This window comes from Zalophus californianus, chromosome 8 (assembly GCF_009762305.2).
Source record: "Zalophus californianus isolate mZalCal1 chromosome 8, mZalCal1.pri.v2, whole genome shotgun sequence".
Classification (NCBI taxonomy): Eukaryota; Metazoa; Chordata; class Mammalia; order Carnivora; family Otariidae; genus Zalophus; species Zalophus californianus.
Window position 1 is genome coordinate 32,799,951 of NC_045602.1, and position 22,362 is coordinate 32,822,312.

The following is a 22,362-nucleotide window of genomic DNA, read 5'->3' on the forward strand; positions in this document are numbered from 1 at the left end:
TCGGGAGGTGGAGAGGAGGCGAGGGGACCCAGCGGGTGGGGGGTGCCGAGAGGCAGGCGAGGGGCTGGGGAGGAGGAGGAGGGCTAGAAAGTGCGAGCCGCGCGGGGTGGGGGTGGGGGGCGGCGGGGAGCCGGGGGGCCGGGAGGGCGGTGGGAACCGAGCCGGGAAGGGGGCACCGGGAGCGAGCCGGGCCGGGAGCCGAGGGCGGGGAGGCCGCGGGAGGGAGGTGGGGGGCAGGTGGGGGAACGAGGGAGGGAGCGCGGAGGAGAGCCGAGGCCAAGTGCATTGTGTCTGGCGGCGGCGCGCGAGCCCACCGGCTGCTGCGGCGGGGCGGGAAGCCATGGAGCCGCGGGCGCTCGTCACGGCGCTCAGCCTCGGCCTCAGCCTCTGTTCCCTGGGGCTGCTCGTCACGGCCATCTTCACCGACCACTGGTACGAGACCGACCCCCGGCGCCACAAGGAGAGCTGCGAGCGCAGCCGCGCGGGCGCGGACCCCCCGGACCAGAAGAACCGCCTGATGCCGCTGTCGCACCTGCCGCTGCGGGACTCGCCCCCGCTGGGGCGCCGGCTGCTCCCGGGGGGCCCGGGGCGCGCCGACCCCGAGTCCTGGCGCTCGCTGCTGGGGCTCGGCGGGCTGGACGCCGAGTGCGGCCGGCCGCTCTTCGCCACCTACTCGGGCCTCTGGAGGAAGTGCTACTTCCTGGGCATCGACCGGGACATCGACACCCTCATCCTGAAAGGTGAGCGGCGGGTGCGCCCTGCGCCTTGGGCGCCCGCGCGGGGAGCGCAGCCCGCGGATCCCCAGGGGCGCGCCGGTCCCCGCGGCCACCTCCCCGCCGCGTCCCCGCGCTCCGCTCCCCGGCAGTCTTTCGTCCTTCCCGGCCGCCTCCTTTCTTCATTTCTCTCCCTTTCTTGACCACCCCCTTCCTCCCTTCTCTCTCTTGCTCTTCTTTCTTTCCATGACTCTCTTCTTTCTTTCTCATCCTGCTCTCCCTCTCATCCTTTCTTCACGTCTGTGGTTTAGCCCGCCCCCCCCCCCATCTGCTTCTTTCCTTCCTTTGCCTCCTTTTCCCTTCTTCCTTTCCTTTCTTCGCTGTCTTTGTACACCTGCCTGACTTGGAATGCAGGTGTAGATTTTTCTCGACGCTGCTCCCCTACGGAGGGTTAACATTAAAAAAGACCCGACCTTTCCCAACCGGGCACCTCTCAAGTTGTGCTTTCCTTTTAGAAATACCTTTGGAAGAAAAGTGGTGCAAGCCTCAGAAGAGGCGGAAAGGGGCTTTTTCTTGTATTGTGCTGATGTTGGCATTAGACAGAACTGGTGTGGCCATCCCAGCCTGGCAGGCTAATGGGAAGCTAAGGAGGCCCGAGACCTTCTTCCCAACACCAAAGTGCAGGGTTTCCTGTTGATTAGACCTCAGATTAGACCTCAGACTTCAGATAGACCTCAATTCATTGGTGAGGCAGTTGAACACAGACAGGACGTCTACTTTTTTCCAACCTTCCTGGTCACTCCACACACCACCCTCAGCGTCTAGGCACACCAGGGTGAATGAGGGGAGGAGAGAACCTGCCCAAGCCCTTTAAAGTGCTTCTTTCGGGATTTGGCGGAGACTCTCATGTGTGTGATACCTTGTAAGGTTGCTTTTGTTGTAGTTGTGGTTTTAGTCCTGAGTTGTAGAGCATCAGTTTGCTCTTCTGAAATCTATGCAACACCTGGCTCCCATGCACGGTTAATCAGAAGTTTGATTTTTTTTTTTTGTAATCTCATTCATGTAAAAATATTCAAGTGACAATCCCATTGGTGAAGTTTCCTTCTAAGTTTCAGAGCTCCACTCTTAATATAAATTATTTTTCTCTGAAATGAAAAAAAAAAACCCTTTCCCTTAGACTCATTATTGCAAAAAAAAAAAAGGAAAAAAAAAAGAAAAAGTCTAAAATCACTGCATTTTAGTATTTAGTAGCCATTTAGGAAAGTTAACGAACAGACTTGTGTGGAATTACAGTGTGGAATGGGATTACATAGAAAGGAGGGGGTTAATAACGTTTTGGCCTTCAGAGTCTTGTTAGTTGGCATATTCTTCATTTCTCATACATGTCAACTTCCTCCTTCCCATGGCTAGCTCAGCTGGGGACTGCCATCTGAAATCTGTCTGTGGGTGGAAGGACTCCAGCGCTTTTGGGGGAGGAATAAGACAGAGTAACCTTCCTTTGGGAGGTGTACCTTTTTCTTTCTTCTCCTAACTCACATCCAAATCTGATTTTACCTCATGAAGATGCTGCATAATTAATTCTGATAGTAGCATAGTACATGAACAAACTGTAAAAGCTGGATTTGGAGGCTCAGTTATGGAATGCTCATTTAGGCAAGGCAATTTTGAAAGCTAAGCAGTGTAGTCTGTCTTTGGAAACGACAGAGCTGCATTGCCTTACACTTTCTATGCCTAGGGTAGTTGATTGCATGCAAATTGCTTATAGAGGAATGCCTGAAACAGCAGGGCAGAGTCTAACCCACCAATGGGAGAGGGACCCCCACAGGATACTGCACATTCCCCAGCGCTGGAAGTGCCCTGGCTAGCTGAGGTGCCCAGCTCTGGGGTAGTCCAGGATCAAATAATCCTAAAGGTAAAGGGACTTTAGAGGTCACTGAATCCAGTCTCCCACCTATTGTTCAAAATCCCTTCTTCTACAGTCTTTCTGGCCGATGTTTGTCCAGCCTAGCACTTCCATAAGATTCCTATACTAGTTAAAATCATTATATTTTTCTCATCATGAATGCAGTGTTTTAGATTAAAACAATATCAGCTCTGTGATATTGATGGTGTTTAGCTAGTCCTTCGTGCAGAACAGTGAAGGGTTCTAGGCTGTAACCAGAAGACATGGGCTCTGTATCCTCCAAGAAGTGTCCAGACCTCATTGGCCTTCAGTTTTCTTGTCAATGGTACCAGGAAAGCTGACTCTTCTTTAGGGAATTTTCTAGTTCTAAAATTTAACATTGTTGTAATAACAACAGTGTAAATTTAGCTTTCTGGGAAGTTAATGAGCTGACATTATTACGACATGAGGGGTTTGGAGAAAATGACAGGTATCAGTACATGATAGAATCATAATTTGTTGTTTGGGAGATGGCCAAAAAATGCTTCAAGTACTTTTAACATTGTAATTAACCTACCTTGGACTAGTTACATAACTCTTCTGGATCTCCATTTCATTACCTATGAAATGAATAGGCAAAATGAACAGCTTTAAAATTCTATATTTCTACAAATAATTTGATTTTGGCATCTGTATTAGGTAAACAATATTACCTTTGTTTCGGCATCTGACATTAGCGGCTGTGGTATGACTTTCTTAAATGAGTCATAAGTATCTAGCGGTTGACATCACATCTAATTTAAAAATTTAGATAACTAGGGTCTTATGGTCTATTTTTACTTTCTTCTCCAAATTACATTGTTTATGAGTTTTAACATTTATATATTCTAATCATCAGAAATGAAGAAAAATAACCTCAGAGGGGAGAGTGGGGTGAGGTGGGCAAGGGCCCCAGAACCATCTGGGGTATTTAGTGAGCTTTTGAGAAAAAAAGAGATGAGCTGTTCTTCATAGGACTCAGAAGGCAAAGCCTGGAGGTGAGTAAAAGTTGCAGAGAAGAAAGTATGAGTTGATCATATGGAAAACATTCTCACAGTTGGAATTATTTGCATCTCATGTTACTGGAGGCCAGGCAACTATTTCTGAGAGATGTAGTTGAGACAGAAGCAGTCCATATAAACAATGAGAGATTAGTTTAGAAATGAAATGAATAAACTATCTCTTCTTAATCTACTTAAGAGAAATCACATGAGCCAGAAAAGCATCCATCTCGATGGGACAAGTATTTGGGAAAAATCACCAAATTCTAATTGTCACCTTTCATTATGATTCTAGTTCACTTCTAGCCCAGAGTGACCCTAGAAGGTCTAGACTGGACCTCCAAGCAGGACCTTCAGTAAGAATGGTGGTAAAGTTATTGATAAATGCATTCAGAACCAAGACTAGAACCCTGTGCTACTCTACCAGGCTGACAAAGGACCATTCACCAGCACGGTTTGAATACATTGTTTTTCCAGCTGCAAGTTCTCTTCCTAGCATTGCATTGACCAGTCCACATTTCACTCTCTTGCCCTTTGGGATAACCTGCAAAGTCTTTAGACAGATTAGGTTCACACGATATTCCATAGTTTACTATCCAGTGCAGTAAATGCCCATTGAAAGCCTATTATGTGCCAGGTCATGAGGAAGATGGAGGAAGATGTGACACGTGGGGTTCTTTTGTGTTTGAGTTGGTCAGTTGATTCTAAATTATTCTTCCATATAGTTCCTTCTTGCAGCTAACTTTTGATGCTAAGGAAACTGTGCTGGTCACAGTTAGTACTGTATGCAAGTGAAGGCATCCTCTGCTTAGCCATCAGAAGGACATAAAAATTGAGAGAGCCTAGTTGCAGGAACTTGAGAGAATGGACCTAAAACGTAGAGCTTCAGGCCCCTCCGTGCCACTGGGACTCTTAGAGGTTTGGAAGAAACCTGTCTATGTAAAAGTTACAGAAAGCCAGTAGAGCAGATGGACATGGCATGGATTTTGTAAGAAGCCCCAGAAATGAGAAGAGGTGACCTAAAGATAGGTTCTTCATTCATTCATTCATCTGATCCATTCACTCGACAAATACATATTGGGTGTTAGTATTGCTCTAGGTGTAGAGGATACAGGAGTGCATAAATTGATACAAATGTCTGTCCTCAAAGAGTTCATATCAAGTGGTGGAGTTATTTTCTAGTGGGTAATATAGGAACCACCCTTAGTAGGTTATGGGAAGAGCACGTGGGGAGGGCTGCTAGCACTGGTAGGCAAATGATGCAGGAGACAGTGCAGAGTGATGGAGTACTCTGCCCTCTGGGGGATGCCGGCCCTTCTGTTCCAAGTACAGCTCTTATGTTTAAACTACTGGATGAACATTCAAATAAGAGGACAGGTGGAAGGAGACTCAGTTGGAAACATCATATAATGCTTCTTTCGGTTACTGAAAACACTGATTTTAATAAATAAACGTTGATGAGACTTGTGAATCCATTGTATAGAACTTTGGAGAAATTAATTTTGAATGGGAATTAGTCATTGAAATTCTATCAAAAGTTCCAACTGTTCTTACTGGCCTTCACTTTAATTTTCTAAAATTTTTTAATTAAAATTTTTCATTAAAAACAATTAACATTACATTTCAAATATATGTGCCTTGTTGATATAAATCAGATTCTAATATTACATATTGCCTGCAATAAACAAAAGGAAAATTAATGTGGCAGTGTTTTGTTTTTATGAAATTTAAAGGGGTAGAATTTCAGAAATATGAAGATGGTAATTCTGTATGCATAATGTTAACTTGCATAAATCATTTGGGATTGAATTCTTGAAACTTGAAATAAAACATGTCCTTGTGGTTTCAGAAGCATTTTTCATCTAATGAGATAAACAGAGATATCAAAGACAGTGGGACACATATACTTTGTCATTTTGTTCTCTGCAAGAGAAAGACGGTAGGAAAATTGGTAGGAATTCATTGGATCTGTTCTTCACTCTGCTAATGATTTATCTGTTTCCCCTGTTGCTTATTTTCCATGAAATTAATAGTCTGTACAGGACCCACCAAGTTCTACCTGACACAGAAGTAGATTGATGCTTTTCTTCAGCTCATTTGTAGACCATAGTATCATTTGTGTTGGGATAATTATTTCCCAAGAGCAGATGATCTAGGAAGGTTGAGAGGCCAACACTGTTTCTCCTCTCTGACCCATTGGCTCACATATTGTTTTCAGATCTTGTCTTGGACCAGAAGATGCTGCTGGCGAAGGGATTCCTTGGTTTTGGGGGTGCTGGAGATATCATTAAGACTTTCTTTTTCTTTCTTTACTCAGAAAGCAAGTGGTCTCTCAAATCGTTTTGAGCATCACTCTATATAATTTCTATTTATTCATTTTTAAATTATGTTCATGGACCATACCAAGCATATGCATCATAAAACATAGACAAAAGCAAATTTTGAAGGGAGGTGGTAATAGATATCAACACAAGTTCAACTATTTTCACCCTGTGTTCCAAAAGATTGCTTGTATAACCCCTGGCATGTGCACACTCCACTTTGAAGAGTGCATCTCTCACTGCTCGTTAGCAGAGCCAAGTTTTTCATCTGAGCCAAGAAAGGAGGGTTTTTTCCTATCCTGGCTGAACTTTACGGGGGTCTCCCAGCACACTGTTATGTCACACACATTTATCTTGCACAGGGGAGAGAAGACGCATTTTATTTCTGTATCTTTTCTGACACCAGGCGCAGTATTAAATGAGCCCTTTTTGATTAAATAACTTCCAGTTCATAATACACAACTCTTAATGACTAGATTTTTGGTTTTGTTGCAAAATGTTTTGAGGCTGAACATAGCCAAGGATAGTACTTTATGATTCGATGCATTCTATTGCTAACGCTCCTGAAGGTTATCTTGAATAGAAATTAAAATTCTTACTTGCCACTGGGCTCTCAAAAAAAGATACTTGCTTAAATTCTTTCCATCTGCACATAGGAATTGTCTTTTAAAAGTGATTTATAAACACAAAAGTGCATGGGGTTTTAAGTGGTTTGGGATCAGAATTGCCAGAACCAATGACATTTGTATCCACCATGTCTCATGGATAACATTTAGCGATGGCTTTGAGGGGAAAAAAGGAAGAGTTTTTGCTATGTCATAGAAAGTCCACATCCAATTATATCCAAGTTGCTGTGATTTTTGTTTTCCTTAGCTACTGAATTTTCTTCTCCCTCGCTCAAAAAGAGCCCTCAAGCCCCATCAGGCCGACTACTGGTAATTGCAAGTGTTCTTGATTGCCTTAGGAGATAAGCTTTTGTTAAGGGAGCATCTGGACGTTAAGATCCATTGAAGGAGATAGGGAGACTCCAGATGCTAAGCTGGAGCCCACGAGGAGTGGGAACATTGAAGGAATTTAGGCAGGTCATAGGGTTTCCCAACCATTAACCAAGAATGAACTTTCCTTTCATCTTTATTATACCTGAAGGTCAGTGTACCCCAGGTTATTGATCTGTGACCTCTGCCAAGCCAGCTGTGACCTCAGAGTGGCTGTCTCCTGATTCCCTCAGCCCACCTTCTCTTTCAGGGAACTTCCTCTGTCCTTTCATACTCAATTGTGTGGACATCTGAGTTCTATTTTCTGGTACTATTTGCTGGCTAAAAGAATAAAAATAATCAGATTTGGTCATCCTCTTCACTTGCCACCCCCTTGCAAAAGCAACTGGTGAAATAGAAAGGAAAAGTTGAAAACAACCAAACTGGAGAATCGGCAAAATACTTCAAAGAGCAGATGTGTCTCCTTTGGAGTAAAACATTAGCTCACCATTTCGGGGCAGTTCCACTAAGATCATTTGAACCATGTAGACTTGCTTCAGGTTTAAAAAAAATTAGTTTTCCTACAGTTACTATTAAAAAAAAACAAACACAGCATTGACATTGTCTAAAGCTTTGCATAACTGGTTGTAAAGATTTTTATCGAAATAAAGGCATCTGTAAATAGAAAGTGGACTTCATCTTCAAAAGCTGGTAAAATTTATGACAGTTGATTTTTTTCACTTTCTTACAGTGTTTCCCTGTGGTTAAGAGTGATTGCAGTGATTAATCTATTTTATTGCAAGTTTTAACTAAAAGGATGTAACTGAACTTGGAGCATGAGAGACTTGGCGTCAGCATCTGAGATGGACAGTCTTTGCTGCAGGGTAACTGGAAACTATATGCAGCGCTCCATCTTTCTTGAAATTCAGCCAGATAAACTGATTACAGACCTAACAATAATGTCATGGGGACACCCATCAGAGAATGCATTAGCAAGTGAAAAAAAAGGGGAACAATACAAACCATATTTTAGTTTCTGTTATCTCAAATTGCTGAGGACGCATGGAATTATTTTCTATAACTTGCTAGACGTCCCCCAGTGTTCAGACTTTTTGATATTTTGTTCACAGGTAAAAATCAATCAACTAATGTCTCCTCGAAGGACCTAAAGGATATACTTTGTTCCCTTTTGGTTTTTTCCGAGTAATTTGATGTTGTGTAGGTATGCAGGGAAAAGGTTCCAGAAATGTAAGTGGGAAATTCTGAATGTATCGATAATTCCAGAAGGCTTAATTGTCCCTTTGCAACAGGTCACTCAACTGCAAATCAACACTGAGGCTTCCATCTGCCAATAAGCACTGACATGGAGACTTAGGGTCTATCACAGTGGAACAGGCAGGCTAGGGAGAGTGGGGGAGTGGGGAGGGCTATATTTGGCTCGGATCTCTTTTGTTTACATTTTAAGGAATTTTTATTTGGTGTAGGGGATGCGAGCATTTGCTTCACTCAACAATCAGTCAACAAATGTTACTGAGTGTTGGAAAAGAAAAGCTTTTGAAGATAAGAGGCTGCTTAGTGAAAAATATGGGTGCTATGTCTTCCTGGATTGTGGGGTTGTGTTTCCCTAACCATACCCAGAGCAGAGAGGAAGGAGGTCTGGGTAGGTGGTGAATTTGACTTTAAATGACATTTCTTAATTCTCATGATTTTGAAAACTGCTTACAGTGATGTTTACAGTTGTCATGGAATCTTAAGTCCATGTGTCCTGTTAAATGGTACTCAATGAAGTTACCCTGAAAGACAACAGAAGTAATCACTTGTCATGTGATTGAGAAATTAGGATACCGATCAACGCTGTGACAGTTTGATGTCGCAGGAGACAACCTTAGGAAATAAACCAAAAATATAATTGATCCTAGGCCAGCTGGGGCTCAGTATTTCTTTTATACCACTGATGCCTCAGAATCCTTTGGGCCAGTTCACTTCATTCTTCGCATGGAACATATTGTAAGAGACCTGGGTGTTCAGGCAATGGACATATTGGTTGAAGGGAGCTGAAACTCACAAGTATTCAACGAATAATGAGAAAAGCTGAAGTAAGGAGTGGCAGGAAAACTGACAGTGACGGCTAACATGAATGTTTCTGCAAAATAGTGTCTTTTGTTCAAGTGTGGAAACAAAACAAAACAAAAGACACAGGGAAAGTGTTTGCTATTCAGCAGTAAAAATCCAGCCGGAAGATGTCCACTGAAGAAGCATCAAAGTCATGTTGTTATTCTTTCCTTTTTTTTTTTTTTACCTCAAGAGTTACCTTTTCTTTCTGGAGGAAACTCAGGTTGGTGGGAGGAAAATGGGTGAGCACATGTAGAATCAAAGATCCATACAATTGAAAGGAACTTCGAGCAATGATCCTCACCCTCTTTTTTCGCTGTGATGCCCATGATAGAAGATTTTCACCTGTGCTACCAGTGCATATCAATTTCCAGCAGACCAGCTCGAATTCCCTCCTTTTCTTTCTGAAAGCATCTTATCAGAATGCCTGTGAGGGAGGGGATGTTGTAATCAGCATCATTTTGAATTTGTTTTAGTTTATAAAACAGAGTCTATCATTTAGATAAGGGAGGCCCTTCAGTCTTGTATAGAAGAAGCTTAGAGACACCAGTCTGACTGGCAGTGGAGGTGGAGGTTTTATCTACATTGAGTATTTTTTAGGGGTGGAGGGTTGTAAGGGGAACTGATGGATATTGTATGCATGGATGCTTTGATCCCCCAAAGTCATCCCCAGACACCACCACTGATTTGGAAACTTGGGAGCTGTATAAAGAACTCATTACCTGTTCATCTTCTGAACTGGTCCCAACACACCTGATTTGGGAAAAATTTTTTAAAATGACAGGAGAAAGCATATAGAAGGTCACAGTTTTGTATGCCCTCCAAATGTGACATAGTTACTGAAATAAATATGTCTGAGAGCCCCTGAGAGGCATTAAACAGAGTCATTCCCTAGTCTCTAAACCATACATACAGATGATTCTACAGTAATATTTTGATTATGCCATGGGGGAAATTGAGCACTTCTTACAAACAGGCACCAGATTTTCATTTTGGAAATTTGTGGCATGGGTACTTTTTAGAGCATGTTTTTATTTCTAAACTATGACAGTGTTTTTGTTTTAGCTCGCTTCTAGTTCTACCTACAGGTTAAAATGGCACACTACCCCCCCCCCCCCCACCGCCACCTAGCCAAGTATTCTATATATGTAGTTTTCTAGAGTTGTTTGTATTTCTGAAAAGGTCAGGTATGGCAGCATTTCTGATTAGGTATGAAACATTATAATTTGAGCTGTGGGTCTAATTTTTAAAAATGCAATTAATAAAGTGCTTGATAAACATCTACCTGCATAGGTGGGTTTATCAGTTAAGGATCTCTTAGTGCCAAATAACAGAAAACCCAAATAAAAATGGCTTAACCTACAAAGAAAATGTATTATCTCCCATAACAAGATGTCTGGAGGAAGCCTGTACCCGGGCTGATTAAAGATTCAGTGCTGTTGGGCTTTAGTAGTCCCAACATGGGTATTTTTGCCTTCAGGCTTGTCTCTTCCTGGTCACAGCTGTACCATGAGTCACTTCCTTACACAGCGACAGTTCAAAGGCTGGGAAGGAAGGGAGGCCATGCCCTGTTTTGTGAACCTTTTTTATAATAAGTGTAATTTCTCAAAGGTCTCCGAGCAGACTTCTCACTGGTCTCATTGATGAGACCAATGTCACATGGCCATTCCTAAACCAATCCTTGGCAAGTGGAATGAGATTAGCATAATTCCCTTAGACCAATAAGGTTTTCCCCTGGCCCTGGAGAAGTGCCCAATTTCCCCAGGGAAGCATTTGGCTGCCTGACAGGTGAACAAGATTTGGTCTCTGTCAGCTGAGGAAATGCGGCTGTTGTATATACAATCATAGTGCCTGCCACAGCAGGGAACTCCAAATGGCAGTCCTGTCCTGCCTGTGGTCATGCTGCAGGTAGATCAGGACTGAGAGGAGAACCTGGATTTTCTGCTAGCTTTTCCAAATATGCTGTATTGTCTCTCCACATTCTGCCCTGATGGGCATAGGGGAAGAAAAACATCTTTTTCCCCTCTCCACTCCTAGCTTCTCTGGTTGGGACCTTATAAATCAGACTGACAGAAGACAGATTAACAACAAAAAACAAACAGAAGTTTAACATGTGCATGGTGCATATACATGGGAGCACTCAGAGATAAGTAACTCAAAGTGGTGGTTAGAACTTGGGCTTATATAGTAACATAACAAAAGAATAATACATTTTTTAGAAGAGACCATACAAAGGAAAAGGACTTTGAGTTTCTAGGACTGACAAATTGTGGGAAGGCAAATATATGAGGGAAACTAAGGATAGATAAGAACTAGTTTCAGCAATTTTTATTTTTTTTTAATGTAGATTCCTCTGGTACTGTCTCTGCACTGATAAGGGTCTAGAATTTTCTCTGGTGATTAGCTTCTATCCTTCCTGGTAGAAAGGGGAAGGAGGAGAGCAGAGAATTTTTCTTATATCTACTTCTTCTCAATTGCCTTCAGCTCACAGTAATCCTTATGCAAAAGTAGCATATTTTAGGGTAGCATATTCTGCTACCTTTCTTGGGCACATGGAAGTGCCTTGAAAGCCTGGTGCCTTTGTGAGGAGCCCGTTGTGATTCTTTAATCTCTAGTGATCCAAAGACTTTGTGGTTGTTTCTAAGGAGGCCTATTGACAATTACACTTTTAAAAATGGAATGCAAAATGTCCAAAATTGTGCATTTTAGTGGATTTGGATGTATCCTAAGATCTGATAGTGCAGTTGCTATAAATCTGATACACGCCGGTTTGGTGAGGTCAGTGTTTCAGTGCTTCCTGGTTGTACAACATTTGTTCCCCTCACCCGCAACACACACAGAAGTTCCATGCACACCAGAGAAGAGCTATGTGGAGATCATTATTCTGACTAGGCCTGACCCCACCCCGAGCCAGGTTGGTTTATAAAAATCTGTTCACCCCACAATATGACTCATTTTCATTTCCAATAGGAAAACAACAGTGACAATCACATGTTTCATTCTCATCCCTGGACGGATAACCGAGTGACCATTATTACAACTACCAAGTGCATCTATCACTATAATTGCATCATAGTGATGCACTATAATATATATAATAATATATAACAATATAATTGTTATAGTGATAGGGGAATTAGCAAATCCCCCTGCTGTTGTCTATGTCCTGATGTGTTGGTAGAGGCCCATGTTCAAAACCTGAGAAACTAACCAATTCTAATTTGACATGTTACTAGTGTCTTTTTAGGGCTTGGATAAGCCAAGAAATTTCTGTGAAGAACTGTTTGCTTTCAAAATTGTAAACCCAGAAGGCCACATGAGGAAGCAGTTGTTTGGCTGTGTGTGATCTTGGGTTTGGAGGAGGGGGTGGAAGGAGACTGTGTTAGGATGAACCCCAGTCATCTCATCAGGCATGTTCAAGCCAACCCACTCCAGTGCACCTCACATTTTCTGGTGGAATTACTATGCTCCTCTTGGGTGTCTCATTTGAAACTGAGAGTCCTATTTATTAAAGATACCTCTTTAGAGCAGGAATTTCAAAGCGAGAAAACAATCTGAACCATTACAGATGGGCTGAGCTAGCAGGATTTTAGCACAGAAGCCTCAGAAGATGGTGTAGAGCCACAAGGTATGTGGGTGGACATATATTTGGACCACCAGATTGCATGCCAATTTGTAGGTTCAAAAAAAAAAAAAAAAAAGCAAGAGAGCAGGCAGGAAAGAAAAGAAAGCAGGAAGGAACAAATGAGCAGCTATTTGGTGACTCTTTGGAGGACCATCTATGGGGATCTTGTTTCTTTAAATATCTATTAGTCCATTTATCTTTCTAAAATACAATCTTTGGAACACTACCTGAAAAACTAATGATGTACTGTATGGTGACATAACATAATAAACTAAAATAAAAACAACCCCCCCCAAAAAAAACCAATAAAATACAATCTTATCATGTCTTTCCTTTTATTAAAAGTCTCTGTCTGAGGGCTTCCTCAATAAGTTAAACGGAGAATTACCAAATGATCCAGCAATTCCACTCCTAGGAATATACCCAGAAGAATTGAAACGGGGACTCAAACAAAATCTTCTACGCAAATGTTCACAGCAGCACTATCCACATGAGCCAAAATGTGGACACAACCCAAATGTCCACCCATTGATGAACAGATAAACAAAATATGGTATATTATATAATGAAATATTATTCAGCCATAAAAAAGGAACGATTTGCTGATTCATGCCACAATATAGATGAATCATGAAACCATTATGCTAAGTGGAAGAAGCCAGACACAAAAAGCAATGTATTGCATGATTCCATTTATAGAAATATCCAGAATAAACCAACCCATAGAGAAAACAAGGAGGGAGGAAGGGGTAGTGACTGCTTAATGGGTTTTCTTTTGGGTTGATAAAAATATTCTGAAAAAAAGGGGAAATGGCTATACCATGTACTAAATGAAATGGAATTGTTCACTTAAAAATGGTTAAAAGGGTAAAAAAAAAAAAATCTCGGATGGTTTCCCACTGTTCACAGCTGTAAGTCTAAACTTCTCAGTAGATCATAAAAAGTCATAAAATTATCTTCACCGTGTAGCTCCAACTACCTTTCTGGTGATATACCTGGCCACTCCTCTGTGAAATCTAGGATGAGGCTACACCAACCCGTTTGCTATTCCCTCAGTACATATGCCCTTCATCGTCTGTGTCATTGCATATCCTGTTTCCTCTGCTGGAAATACCATGCCCTCTTGTCCATCTGGGCTCTCTTCCTTGAAAGCTTTGTGCCCTAGTTATTTCCTTGACCCTAGCCTCAGCCCCTCATTCTGCAAAGTTAATTGCTTTATTAGCCGAGACCCTAGTATGCTTGATATATCCTCTATGACAGTACTTCCTACATTGTACTGTGGCTTGTTTCCTTGTCCATTTTTCTCTCTACCTTAAGGCCCGGGACAGGTGCCACCTGATTAGTATCTGGCACATGGCGATCTTCCCATAGAATGGCTGCTGAAAAAATTGCATTGGTTTGACTCATATCACGGTCATCCTATCTGGTTCATTTTCTTCTCGCCCACTCCATCATTTTTTGTTCAATTCAAGGAGAAGGAGAAGGGAGAATTATTCTCAGTTTTCAAAGCATAGGACTCTAATAATTAATTCAAAAAAGACAAAATCCTTGGCATTTTTTAAAAAGTAGTGAGAGTAGTAGATGTTAAAAAAAAAAGCATTTATGCTATGCTTTTATTTTTGAAGTGTTCAAAGAATCAGTGTAAAATTAACAGGGTGTTTCTTTATGTGGGATTTTCCTCATAAAATGTTCTTAATTCCAAACTAAAGAATTGTATTATTATTGCAGTTTTCTTGTCTTCCTGCTTATCTCCACAGGAAGTCCCTTCCTTCAAGGATCTGTTCTGGTGTCTCCATTCTCTCACAGGACCTAGTAGGGGGCTTTAGAAATACCAGGAACTCAGCACACATAGAGTGTTTTGCAAAGTTCTTTCCAAGTATTTCTTTGTACAGTTTTGGTATATTAAATACTCTTTTTTTTCAATAAAACTGTTGCAAGTCCAGTTATTTACTTCCTTTGGCCAAACGGCAGAAGAGCTGGAATGTACTGCAGAAAGACTCTTGGTTGCTGCCCTTCATCAGGCTCTTTCCGGAGCTGCTCTGCTGCAGTGGGCTCATTCCTCGGGAGGCTCTCGGTCCGCTGGAGAATCGCGTGGGATACAAGAGTGCTCACAGGGCTCTCTGGCAGAGGTGGCTCTCCAAGAGACCAGTGGCTTTGCTGGTGTTCTGAAGTGATCTCCCTCCCAGCAAGTTTATTTTGCAGTTTTCTGAGGAGACGGGTGGGAGTCAGCAGACTTGGGGCATCTTCTCTCTCTGTTATTAACTTATTCTGTGACCTTGGGCAAGTCACCTGACCTCTCCAGAGCCTCATTTTCTTATTTGTAAATACAGAGATTGGATCAGCGTAACCTGTTGGGTCTCTTTCAGCGTTAACCGGCTATAATTATAGGATGCCCAGAAAACAGCAGCTTAATTAACTCTGCAAAGTGTTAAGGAGAGGAAAAGATCAGTTCTTTCTAGAAGCAGGTAAGCAAGCATTAGGACAATCCAAATTTGAGAGCCTTTTCTTGTTTTCAAATTGTTCACCCATATGTCTTTTCTTTGCTTTTTGAATGTGACAGGCTTTCTTAGTGCTTAATTTTCTTTTTCGTTTCCTGAGGATTTCAAAGGAGAAAGCAGGACTGTCTATATTGTTCTAGGAATTCTCTTCTGTGGGAGCAATGTTAGCCATTTGGTTGGAAGAATTCAACTGTATAATTTTTTTTCTTCTTAGATGATTTCATAGGGAATTGGTAATAATAAGGTAGATCTGGTTTTAGGGACTTGAGTCAGAGTTTACAATAGAGAACAAAAAGGAGTACCCTTGAGAACATTGCATAGTATAATTTAAATTTTGTCTTACTCGCTCATTTTTAAATGTCTGAGGAAGTTTTGAAAAGATTTTGATGAAAGGAAAAAATCATATACTTTTTTGTTACTACAGGAAAAATTCTAGCTTTATTCCTTCTTTGCTTCGAAGAGTATTTAAGACTCATAATCCATGTGAAGTCAATGAGAAGTCTACAATTATGTGTGATGCTTCATTTTGTTCAAAAGTTTTAAAGATATGCTTTCTGAATTTAATAATCCACTGTGTTAAATACCTAGAAGTTATATTTGATCACTTTAATTTAATTCATATTATGAATTCTGATTATTCATTTCAATTTCTTTTTCTCCCCCTCAAATGATATTTTCAGTGGCTTGCCACATATTGTAACAGGCATAGTAGTTAATTTTACCGAAAGCCTTATTCAGAAAATTTGAACGTGATATGACTTTCGTTGACCCCAAGTTTCCTCCTTTGCAGAGGAAAGGATATACCTAGATAACCTCTTTGGTCATCCATTGCAGTGATTATAATGGCTGATCTGGCACCCAACTTCCGATCCTTGATAGGATCAGTTGTTTTTACTTAAATCTTTCCACACAAGCCAGAGACTAAGTAGGCAGGCCAATCATCTGCAACGTTTCCACCAGGATCAGGCTGGTTCTTACTGAGGGAGCCAGAGCATGACTTCCAGAAGACAGACTGTATGTAGTCTAGGGTATTGAGGTAGTACACCTCACCTTGCCCCTGTCATAAGCATTGGGTTAATTGGAAGACTTACTTAGAAGATAATCTAAGAGGAGGAAAATAAACCTGTTCAAGGAAGGTTAACTAACCTACACTGAGTGGTGGTGGGGAAGATGGGAGAGAAGCAAGGCCACAGAGAAGGAGAGGAGAGCCATCATCACATAGCGGTCTTAATTTTGCTCTCCTAGTTTGGGAATATATTGCTTAGAAAGTTTCCTCACTCTTTTGGGATTTTTGTTTTTGCTTCCTTTTACAAACAGTTATACAAGAGTCTTACACAATCCCTGGGAGATTATGAACAAGTAAGTGAAATTTTTCTGTAGTAGCCATATGACGAGGAGTGTGATACTCATGGAGTATTAAAAAAGCACCTTAAAGGTACATAGCACATTCCTTCCACATCACTCAAAGCAGCTTTTCACAAGGAGAAAAAGGACACATGTTCCCTGAGTAATAAGCTAGGTGGTCCAGGGGAATGACATTGGAACTGCTGGTAATTATCATTTGTATACAGAGGGGGATGTGTTCATGCAGTGATGGTGGGGGGGGGGGATGAGGTGAGGGGTGGGGGGTGCAGCCTGCGAGGTGGGGGGAAGATGCAGAGACCTACCTGGGCACCAGGAGCTCCTGGCCTAGCCCTGGCTCTTCCTGCTGCATGTCGGACCTTGACAAGTCATGTAAACCTCTCTAGATCTCTGCTGGTCGTTTTCAAAGTGAAGGGTCAGACTTCATGATTTCTAAGAGTTTTCCAAATTATTACATTTTATGATTTATTTAGAGCATCAGGAAGTCAGGGTGAGTTTTCCATATAGCTAAAACCTACCTTTCTGTGCATCTCAATGGAGGGGTGTATTTATTCAATGCATGATGCACATCCCTGCCTTCTGAAACAGAGAGCACCAAATTTAACTTTGCATCATGAGTCAGGTCATCCTTATGAATGATGATGTAATACTTAGGTACCCTTAGGGAATGTAGAGGTGTGTAGAACTCTGTGCCTCAAAACTAAATAACACAGTCTACTATTCTTTAAAAAAATTGTGTTGCTCTGATTTTTTTTTTTTTTTTTTACGCTTAGCTGCCTTTCTAAATATCACTTCCTTCTGCTTCTGTGGTCTGCTTCTAGCTGTCCTTTTATATATTCCACTCTGCTGCTTCTAATGGGCTAGGAACAGGGGGCTGTAGATGAAACACATAGGAATTAGGTCTGAGGTTAGAGCAAATAGTCTTTAGGTGAGGTTTCAGGAGGTACTCTGCAGGACGTGATTGTCACTGTGGGAGACTTTTGGGGGGGGGCCTCTTCTGTGTGGCAAGAAGCAAGCCTTGTGTAAGTACAGTACGAAGATACTATTTATGGAACGATGTCAAGTTTGTGACCATTCTTCCTACAGAGAAATCGAGAATGGTGAGAGAGCAAGAATGCCAAGAGGGCTCAGAAATAGGAAGAGGTCACCGAGAGGGCAGATGGGCAGATCGGTGACCGTGTCTGGGTGACGGACAGGCATGGCTGGGTCTCATGGGTAGGGCATCCCACACAGTCATCCTGTTCACAGCCTTGTCTTGCCCGCCCTTCTCCACCGTGACAGCCCATTACTTTCTCCTTTAGATAAAGCAGATACAGGGGATTGGTGGCGGCAAGGCTGAATTAGGACCCATGGATGCCGACCTTCTGGTTAATTGTCACCCTATTGATCCTCAAGACCACTTGTAGTAGATTAAGAAAATGTAAATTGGTGATTCATTTGCTGCGCATTTACACGGAAATGCCACTTTATTAGCTTGCAAATTACAGTATCTTCCATTTCGGTATAAATTTGGACACTGGCTAATTTGCACTTGTTTAATCTTGCAAGTTTGGCAATTTTGGGAAGGCTCCTATATCCCCCACCCTCCCTCCCCATAATCTCACCTCACCCATCCAACAAAGCCAAGAATGTTGCTTTAGGCAACAGGAGCCATATTACAAAATACCACTGGGTTTCTTAAAGCTTTTCTGATGTAAATTAATTAACTAATTAATTAATAAGCATCACATAGGTCAGTCTCTCTTAGGGCTCTCTTTGCTGTGATCTGTGGGTGCAGTCAGAAAAGCAGTCAGATTTGGTGTTATCCACCACAAGGGACCACAGCTCCCTTGCCCAGGTGGAGGACGGGAGCTCATCCTGGGCAGGAGGGAAGCAGGAAGGTCTAAAATCTGTATGGGTGGCTTCATCCAGGATCTTGTGTATGTTAACTCCTGAGTGTGATAGGGAGGTGTGGAGTAAAAGCCCTGAGATGACCAGTCTTAAACAAATGGGACTGCCTGGGCCATCCCTTTTGGCCCACGATTGTGTACCCCCTGTGTTAGCTTTTTCCTCTTTTACAACTAGCGTGGGTGACGATGGGCACGGTGTGGGAGCACCTTCTGCTTTCTTCCCGACTAACGCTGGCCCCTCCTCACTTCCAGAAAAATACTGTCATACTGGAGCACGGGATTCTGGAATGACAATCCCTGGAACAGTATAGCCTGGGGCCTTATTTATCCAAGGCTTCAGACTGACGTCTTCTTTACTGATTTGGGCTGATAATCATGCAGTCTGTTGGACTGTTTCTAATTATTTTGGCTATCTTAATTATTGGATTGTGCATGATCTGCTCTGTTCAAATAATTTCTCAGCAAAAAGAATTGGACCAGCTCAAGAGAGTATACCCATCTACCTAGCTTCTATCTGCTCTACCTCTAGCCCTTGGTGTCACGTCAAATGAATCATTTTTGCCTCCCTGTTTTTCATTTTCCTCTCTGTGAGCACAGAGAGAATGATATTATCTTGTGGCTGAAGATTTAGGGTCACTGGGTATCAGGCACTAGCAAAATGTAAATTGTTGCTACCAGTTTGATAGGACCATCCATGCTGACTTTATGTTGTTTAAATCTTTACATTTTTCTCATTATGAACTTCCATAAACATATGCTCATTGTAGACAATGCAGAAATCTGAAAAGAGGAAAACAAAAATCATTTATAACCCTGCAACTTAGTCATGTAAGCCTGTGAAAGTTTGATTTCTTTCCATCCAGTATTTATGCAAATATACACACAAAGACATATTTGAGATAACACAATATATACTGCTTTGTATCCAGCATTAAGCCACAAGCATTTTGCAATTTTCATCATTTTTAATATCTCCATAGTATTTTAACGTGTGGATGCCTGGCCTCCTAGTTAATTTATTCTTTCCGACTCTCATATGTCCTCATATCCCTTTTTTTGGCCCAACTGACAGGATCATGCATCTGAAATAAAACTTGATCAGATCGCGGGCCTGCTTAAACCCTTCTGTGGCTCCTGATAACTTCTCAGATGAGGCCTGGCTGTGGGGGAAGCTCCTTATCCTCCCCACTCACCGTCTCACACTTTACGCTCCGTAACACCGAACCTCCTGTCCAATCAGCCCCTGGAAACGCTCCTTACCTCTGCACTTTTGCTTTTTGCTCTTCTTCCGTCTGGAATGCTCATTCCTCCCCCAATGTCACCACCCTTGACCGGGCTGACTTGGACCCAGTTTTAAAATTCACCCTAGGAGGGCCTCTCAGACTCCCCCTCACCACGAATGTGTTTCTCGGGATGGTTCTGTAGCAGCTTGCTTGTATTTGCATCACAGAAATGATGTGGCCCTCCCCCCCCCAATCCGTTCCCCACGCTAAGGCAAGAGTGACGTGTTTCATGCCTGTTTGTTTCAAAAACAAACCAAAAAAATCAATTCTGGTCATGTCATCAATTTTGATCATTTCTAATCTGTGGTAGACTTCTTTTGAGGCTTATGATAAGGAGCAAGTCTCAACCCACCTCCGGGCTTTCCATGGTCTAGCCCCACTTTCCTCTCTAGTGACAGCTCCCCACCCCCCACCCTGCACCCCAGTACCACAGAGCTTCCTCTTCAAAGCCCTGTCCATGCCCTTCCTTCTGCCCCACAAGGATACTCCTGCCCCTCCTTGAGACCTCAGCCTCCCTGGACTGCCTCTACCTTCTCCTCATGGCTCAGGCAATGGCTCAGGCATCCTGTTCGATGGTCCCAGAACACTGGGTTCTCCTTTATGTCAGGCTTGCATTTTGCATCTACCTGTGCTCTTATTTCAGTAATGCCAGTGTCCTGCAGTAGACTCTAAGCTTTCTGAGGGTAGGGCCTCTGTTCGTCTTCATTCACAGAGGTGGGATTGGACAGGAGGAAGATCACAGTGTCCAACACTTGAGGTTAAACAAACTCTTCAACAGATCGGGCTGGAGAAGACTGGTTCGGTTAGAGGCGATCTTGTCGGGCAGTGCAGGACCTGTGACTGAAGGTGGCCCTGTATAAAAGTGCCCGCTCTTTTATCGTCCTTGGAAGACATTATGAAATCAATATTATCAGCCCCATTTTACAGATTAACTACGACTCCGAGGATTTCATAAAGATAGCAGGGGGTAGGGCCATAAGTTAACGTTAAGCTGACCTCTAGGAGGGGGAGGCAAAGTCGCATGAAGGACAGGGCCGGTCTAAGAAGTGATGGAGCTCCTGGTGTGCTGTGTGGAGCCCCACGTGTTTCTTTGTGTGTCTCAGGTTGCGTTTTGGCAGCTCGCTGGCGCATCGTGCAGTATTAAACCAGTCGGGCCGCAAAGACGTGCCGCCGGAAGCAGGGAGCACCGCAGAGGCCGATTTCCTCTCCGCGCGTTTGAGCCCCTGGCAATGAATGGTGTCGTCCCAGTCCGTTCGCACTGCCCCACACAAGTGGGAGCGGCTGCTGGCCGGGATGCCAGGGCCCTCAGAGGGCGCTGTGCCCGGTCCCGGGGAGGAAATCACCAGGTGCCAAGCCTGGGAAAACAGGTACTCAGGAGCCCTTGAAGGAAACAGGCGGCCCTTCTACTTCTAGTACGAAGGTTTTTAAAGTCACTGCCCTGAGGAGGCCAAGAACTGTGGGGTCCCTATCCTGAACATAGGCTATCTAGCCCCGGGCTTTGAAAACCCAACAAAGGCAAAACAGAAGTCTTCTGGCAAAGGAGAATAATCCAGAAAGGATGTTGCCAGAGAGTTAAAAAAAAAAAAAATTTCTCCAGGATTTTCTTAAATTAGGTTTTCCTTTTAATTACCTAGTTATCCTTCAGAAACTTGGAACAGTCCCATTCCTTATCAACATATTCCTTGTCAATTATGCACAGGCGCAGGCTTCTGGTGCCGAGGGTGATGCTTAAGTACAAGGCAGCTGGAAGTTTTCCCCTTGGGTTGTGGGGAGTGTCAGGAATGCTAATGGGCCGAGGCTCTGGGCTGAGCTGGTAGCGGGAGGGAAAGGCCTCACTGAGCACAGGGCCTGGGGGCGGGGTGGGGAGCAGAGAAGAGGCTCAGGGCCTGCAGGGCGCCCCGCTTCGCTGCCCAAGGGGGCAGGGTGGCTGGCCCCACCAGGTGAAATGGGGAGGGGTGCTGAGCATTAATTTTTAATTTTTGTGATTTCTGATAGACCCTGCCTGCTCCCCGGTTGTAAACACCGTATTCTCAAATAGAGGATTGAAGTGATGCTTAGCAAAACTGCTTATTGGCCCTTTTTAAATTTTCCTGTCTGGCTGTCTCTGTCACTCATGCTGCTTGATGTAAAATGAGGGCTGGAAACATAGTGTGGGCATGTTCTGATGAGATGTGGGCTGGAACGTGGCGGGCGCGTTGTGATGAGGTCCAACGGGGACAGTGGTGAGGTGCAGCTGCGAGTTATCTTGTCCCCTTCATGTCCCCCGTGTCCCCGCCGAGGCTTCTTAGGGCTGCATGGGATCAGCACAGGGGGTCAGAAGAGAAGTGCAGCTCGGCTGCACGCTGTCCTTGGAGCTGGACCGGAAGCACGCTTATATTTCGGGCTCAAGCACCTGATGGTTGTTTTGACTGTTGGAACTGTGTGGGTAGGTGGGTGGGTTCTGGTAGGAGGAAGAATGGGAACTTCACTTTGGAGTGTGCGGCGGGCCCTCCCCACGCAGAGATTCCCAAATGGACGGCAGTTCCACCTGGTCAAGGGGAAGGTTTTCCCTTCCGATCGGATCCTCGCTTTAGGTATTGAGCGCCACCCTGTCAATCTGGGGCTCATGTAGTGTCTAGGGCTCTTGGGTTACAGAGAGATACGATCTCTGCTCTCTACCCCTT

At 43.4% G+C, this 22,362-nt stretch overlaps 1 protein-coding gene across 2 annotated transcripts in view; it reads left to right on the forward strand.

The window, feature by feature from the left end:
• Positions 1–245: 245 nt before the first annotated feature.
• Positions 246–22,362, forward strand: part of TMEM178A (transmembrane protein 178A) — a 47,298-nt gene continuing 25,181 nt past the window's right edge. The window contains exon 1 of one of the 2 annotated variants that reach the window (XM_027622212.2): positions 246–740. In XM_027622212.2, coding sequence (XP_027478013.1) covers positions 341–740 — 400 coding nt within the window. In that variant the 5' untranslated portion in view covers positions 246–340. Of the gene's footprint in view, positions 741–4,313; positions 4,329–22,362 lie in introns of those variants that run through there. The other variant, XM_027622213.2, reaches the window with a different exon arrangement.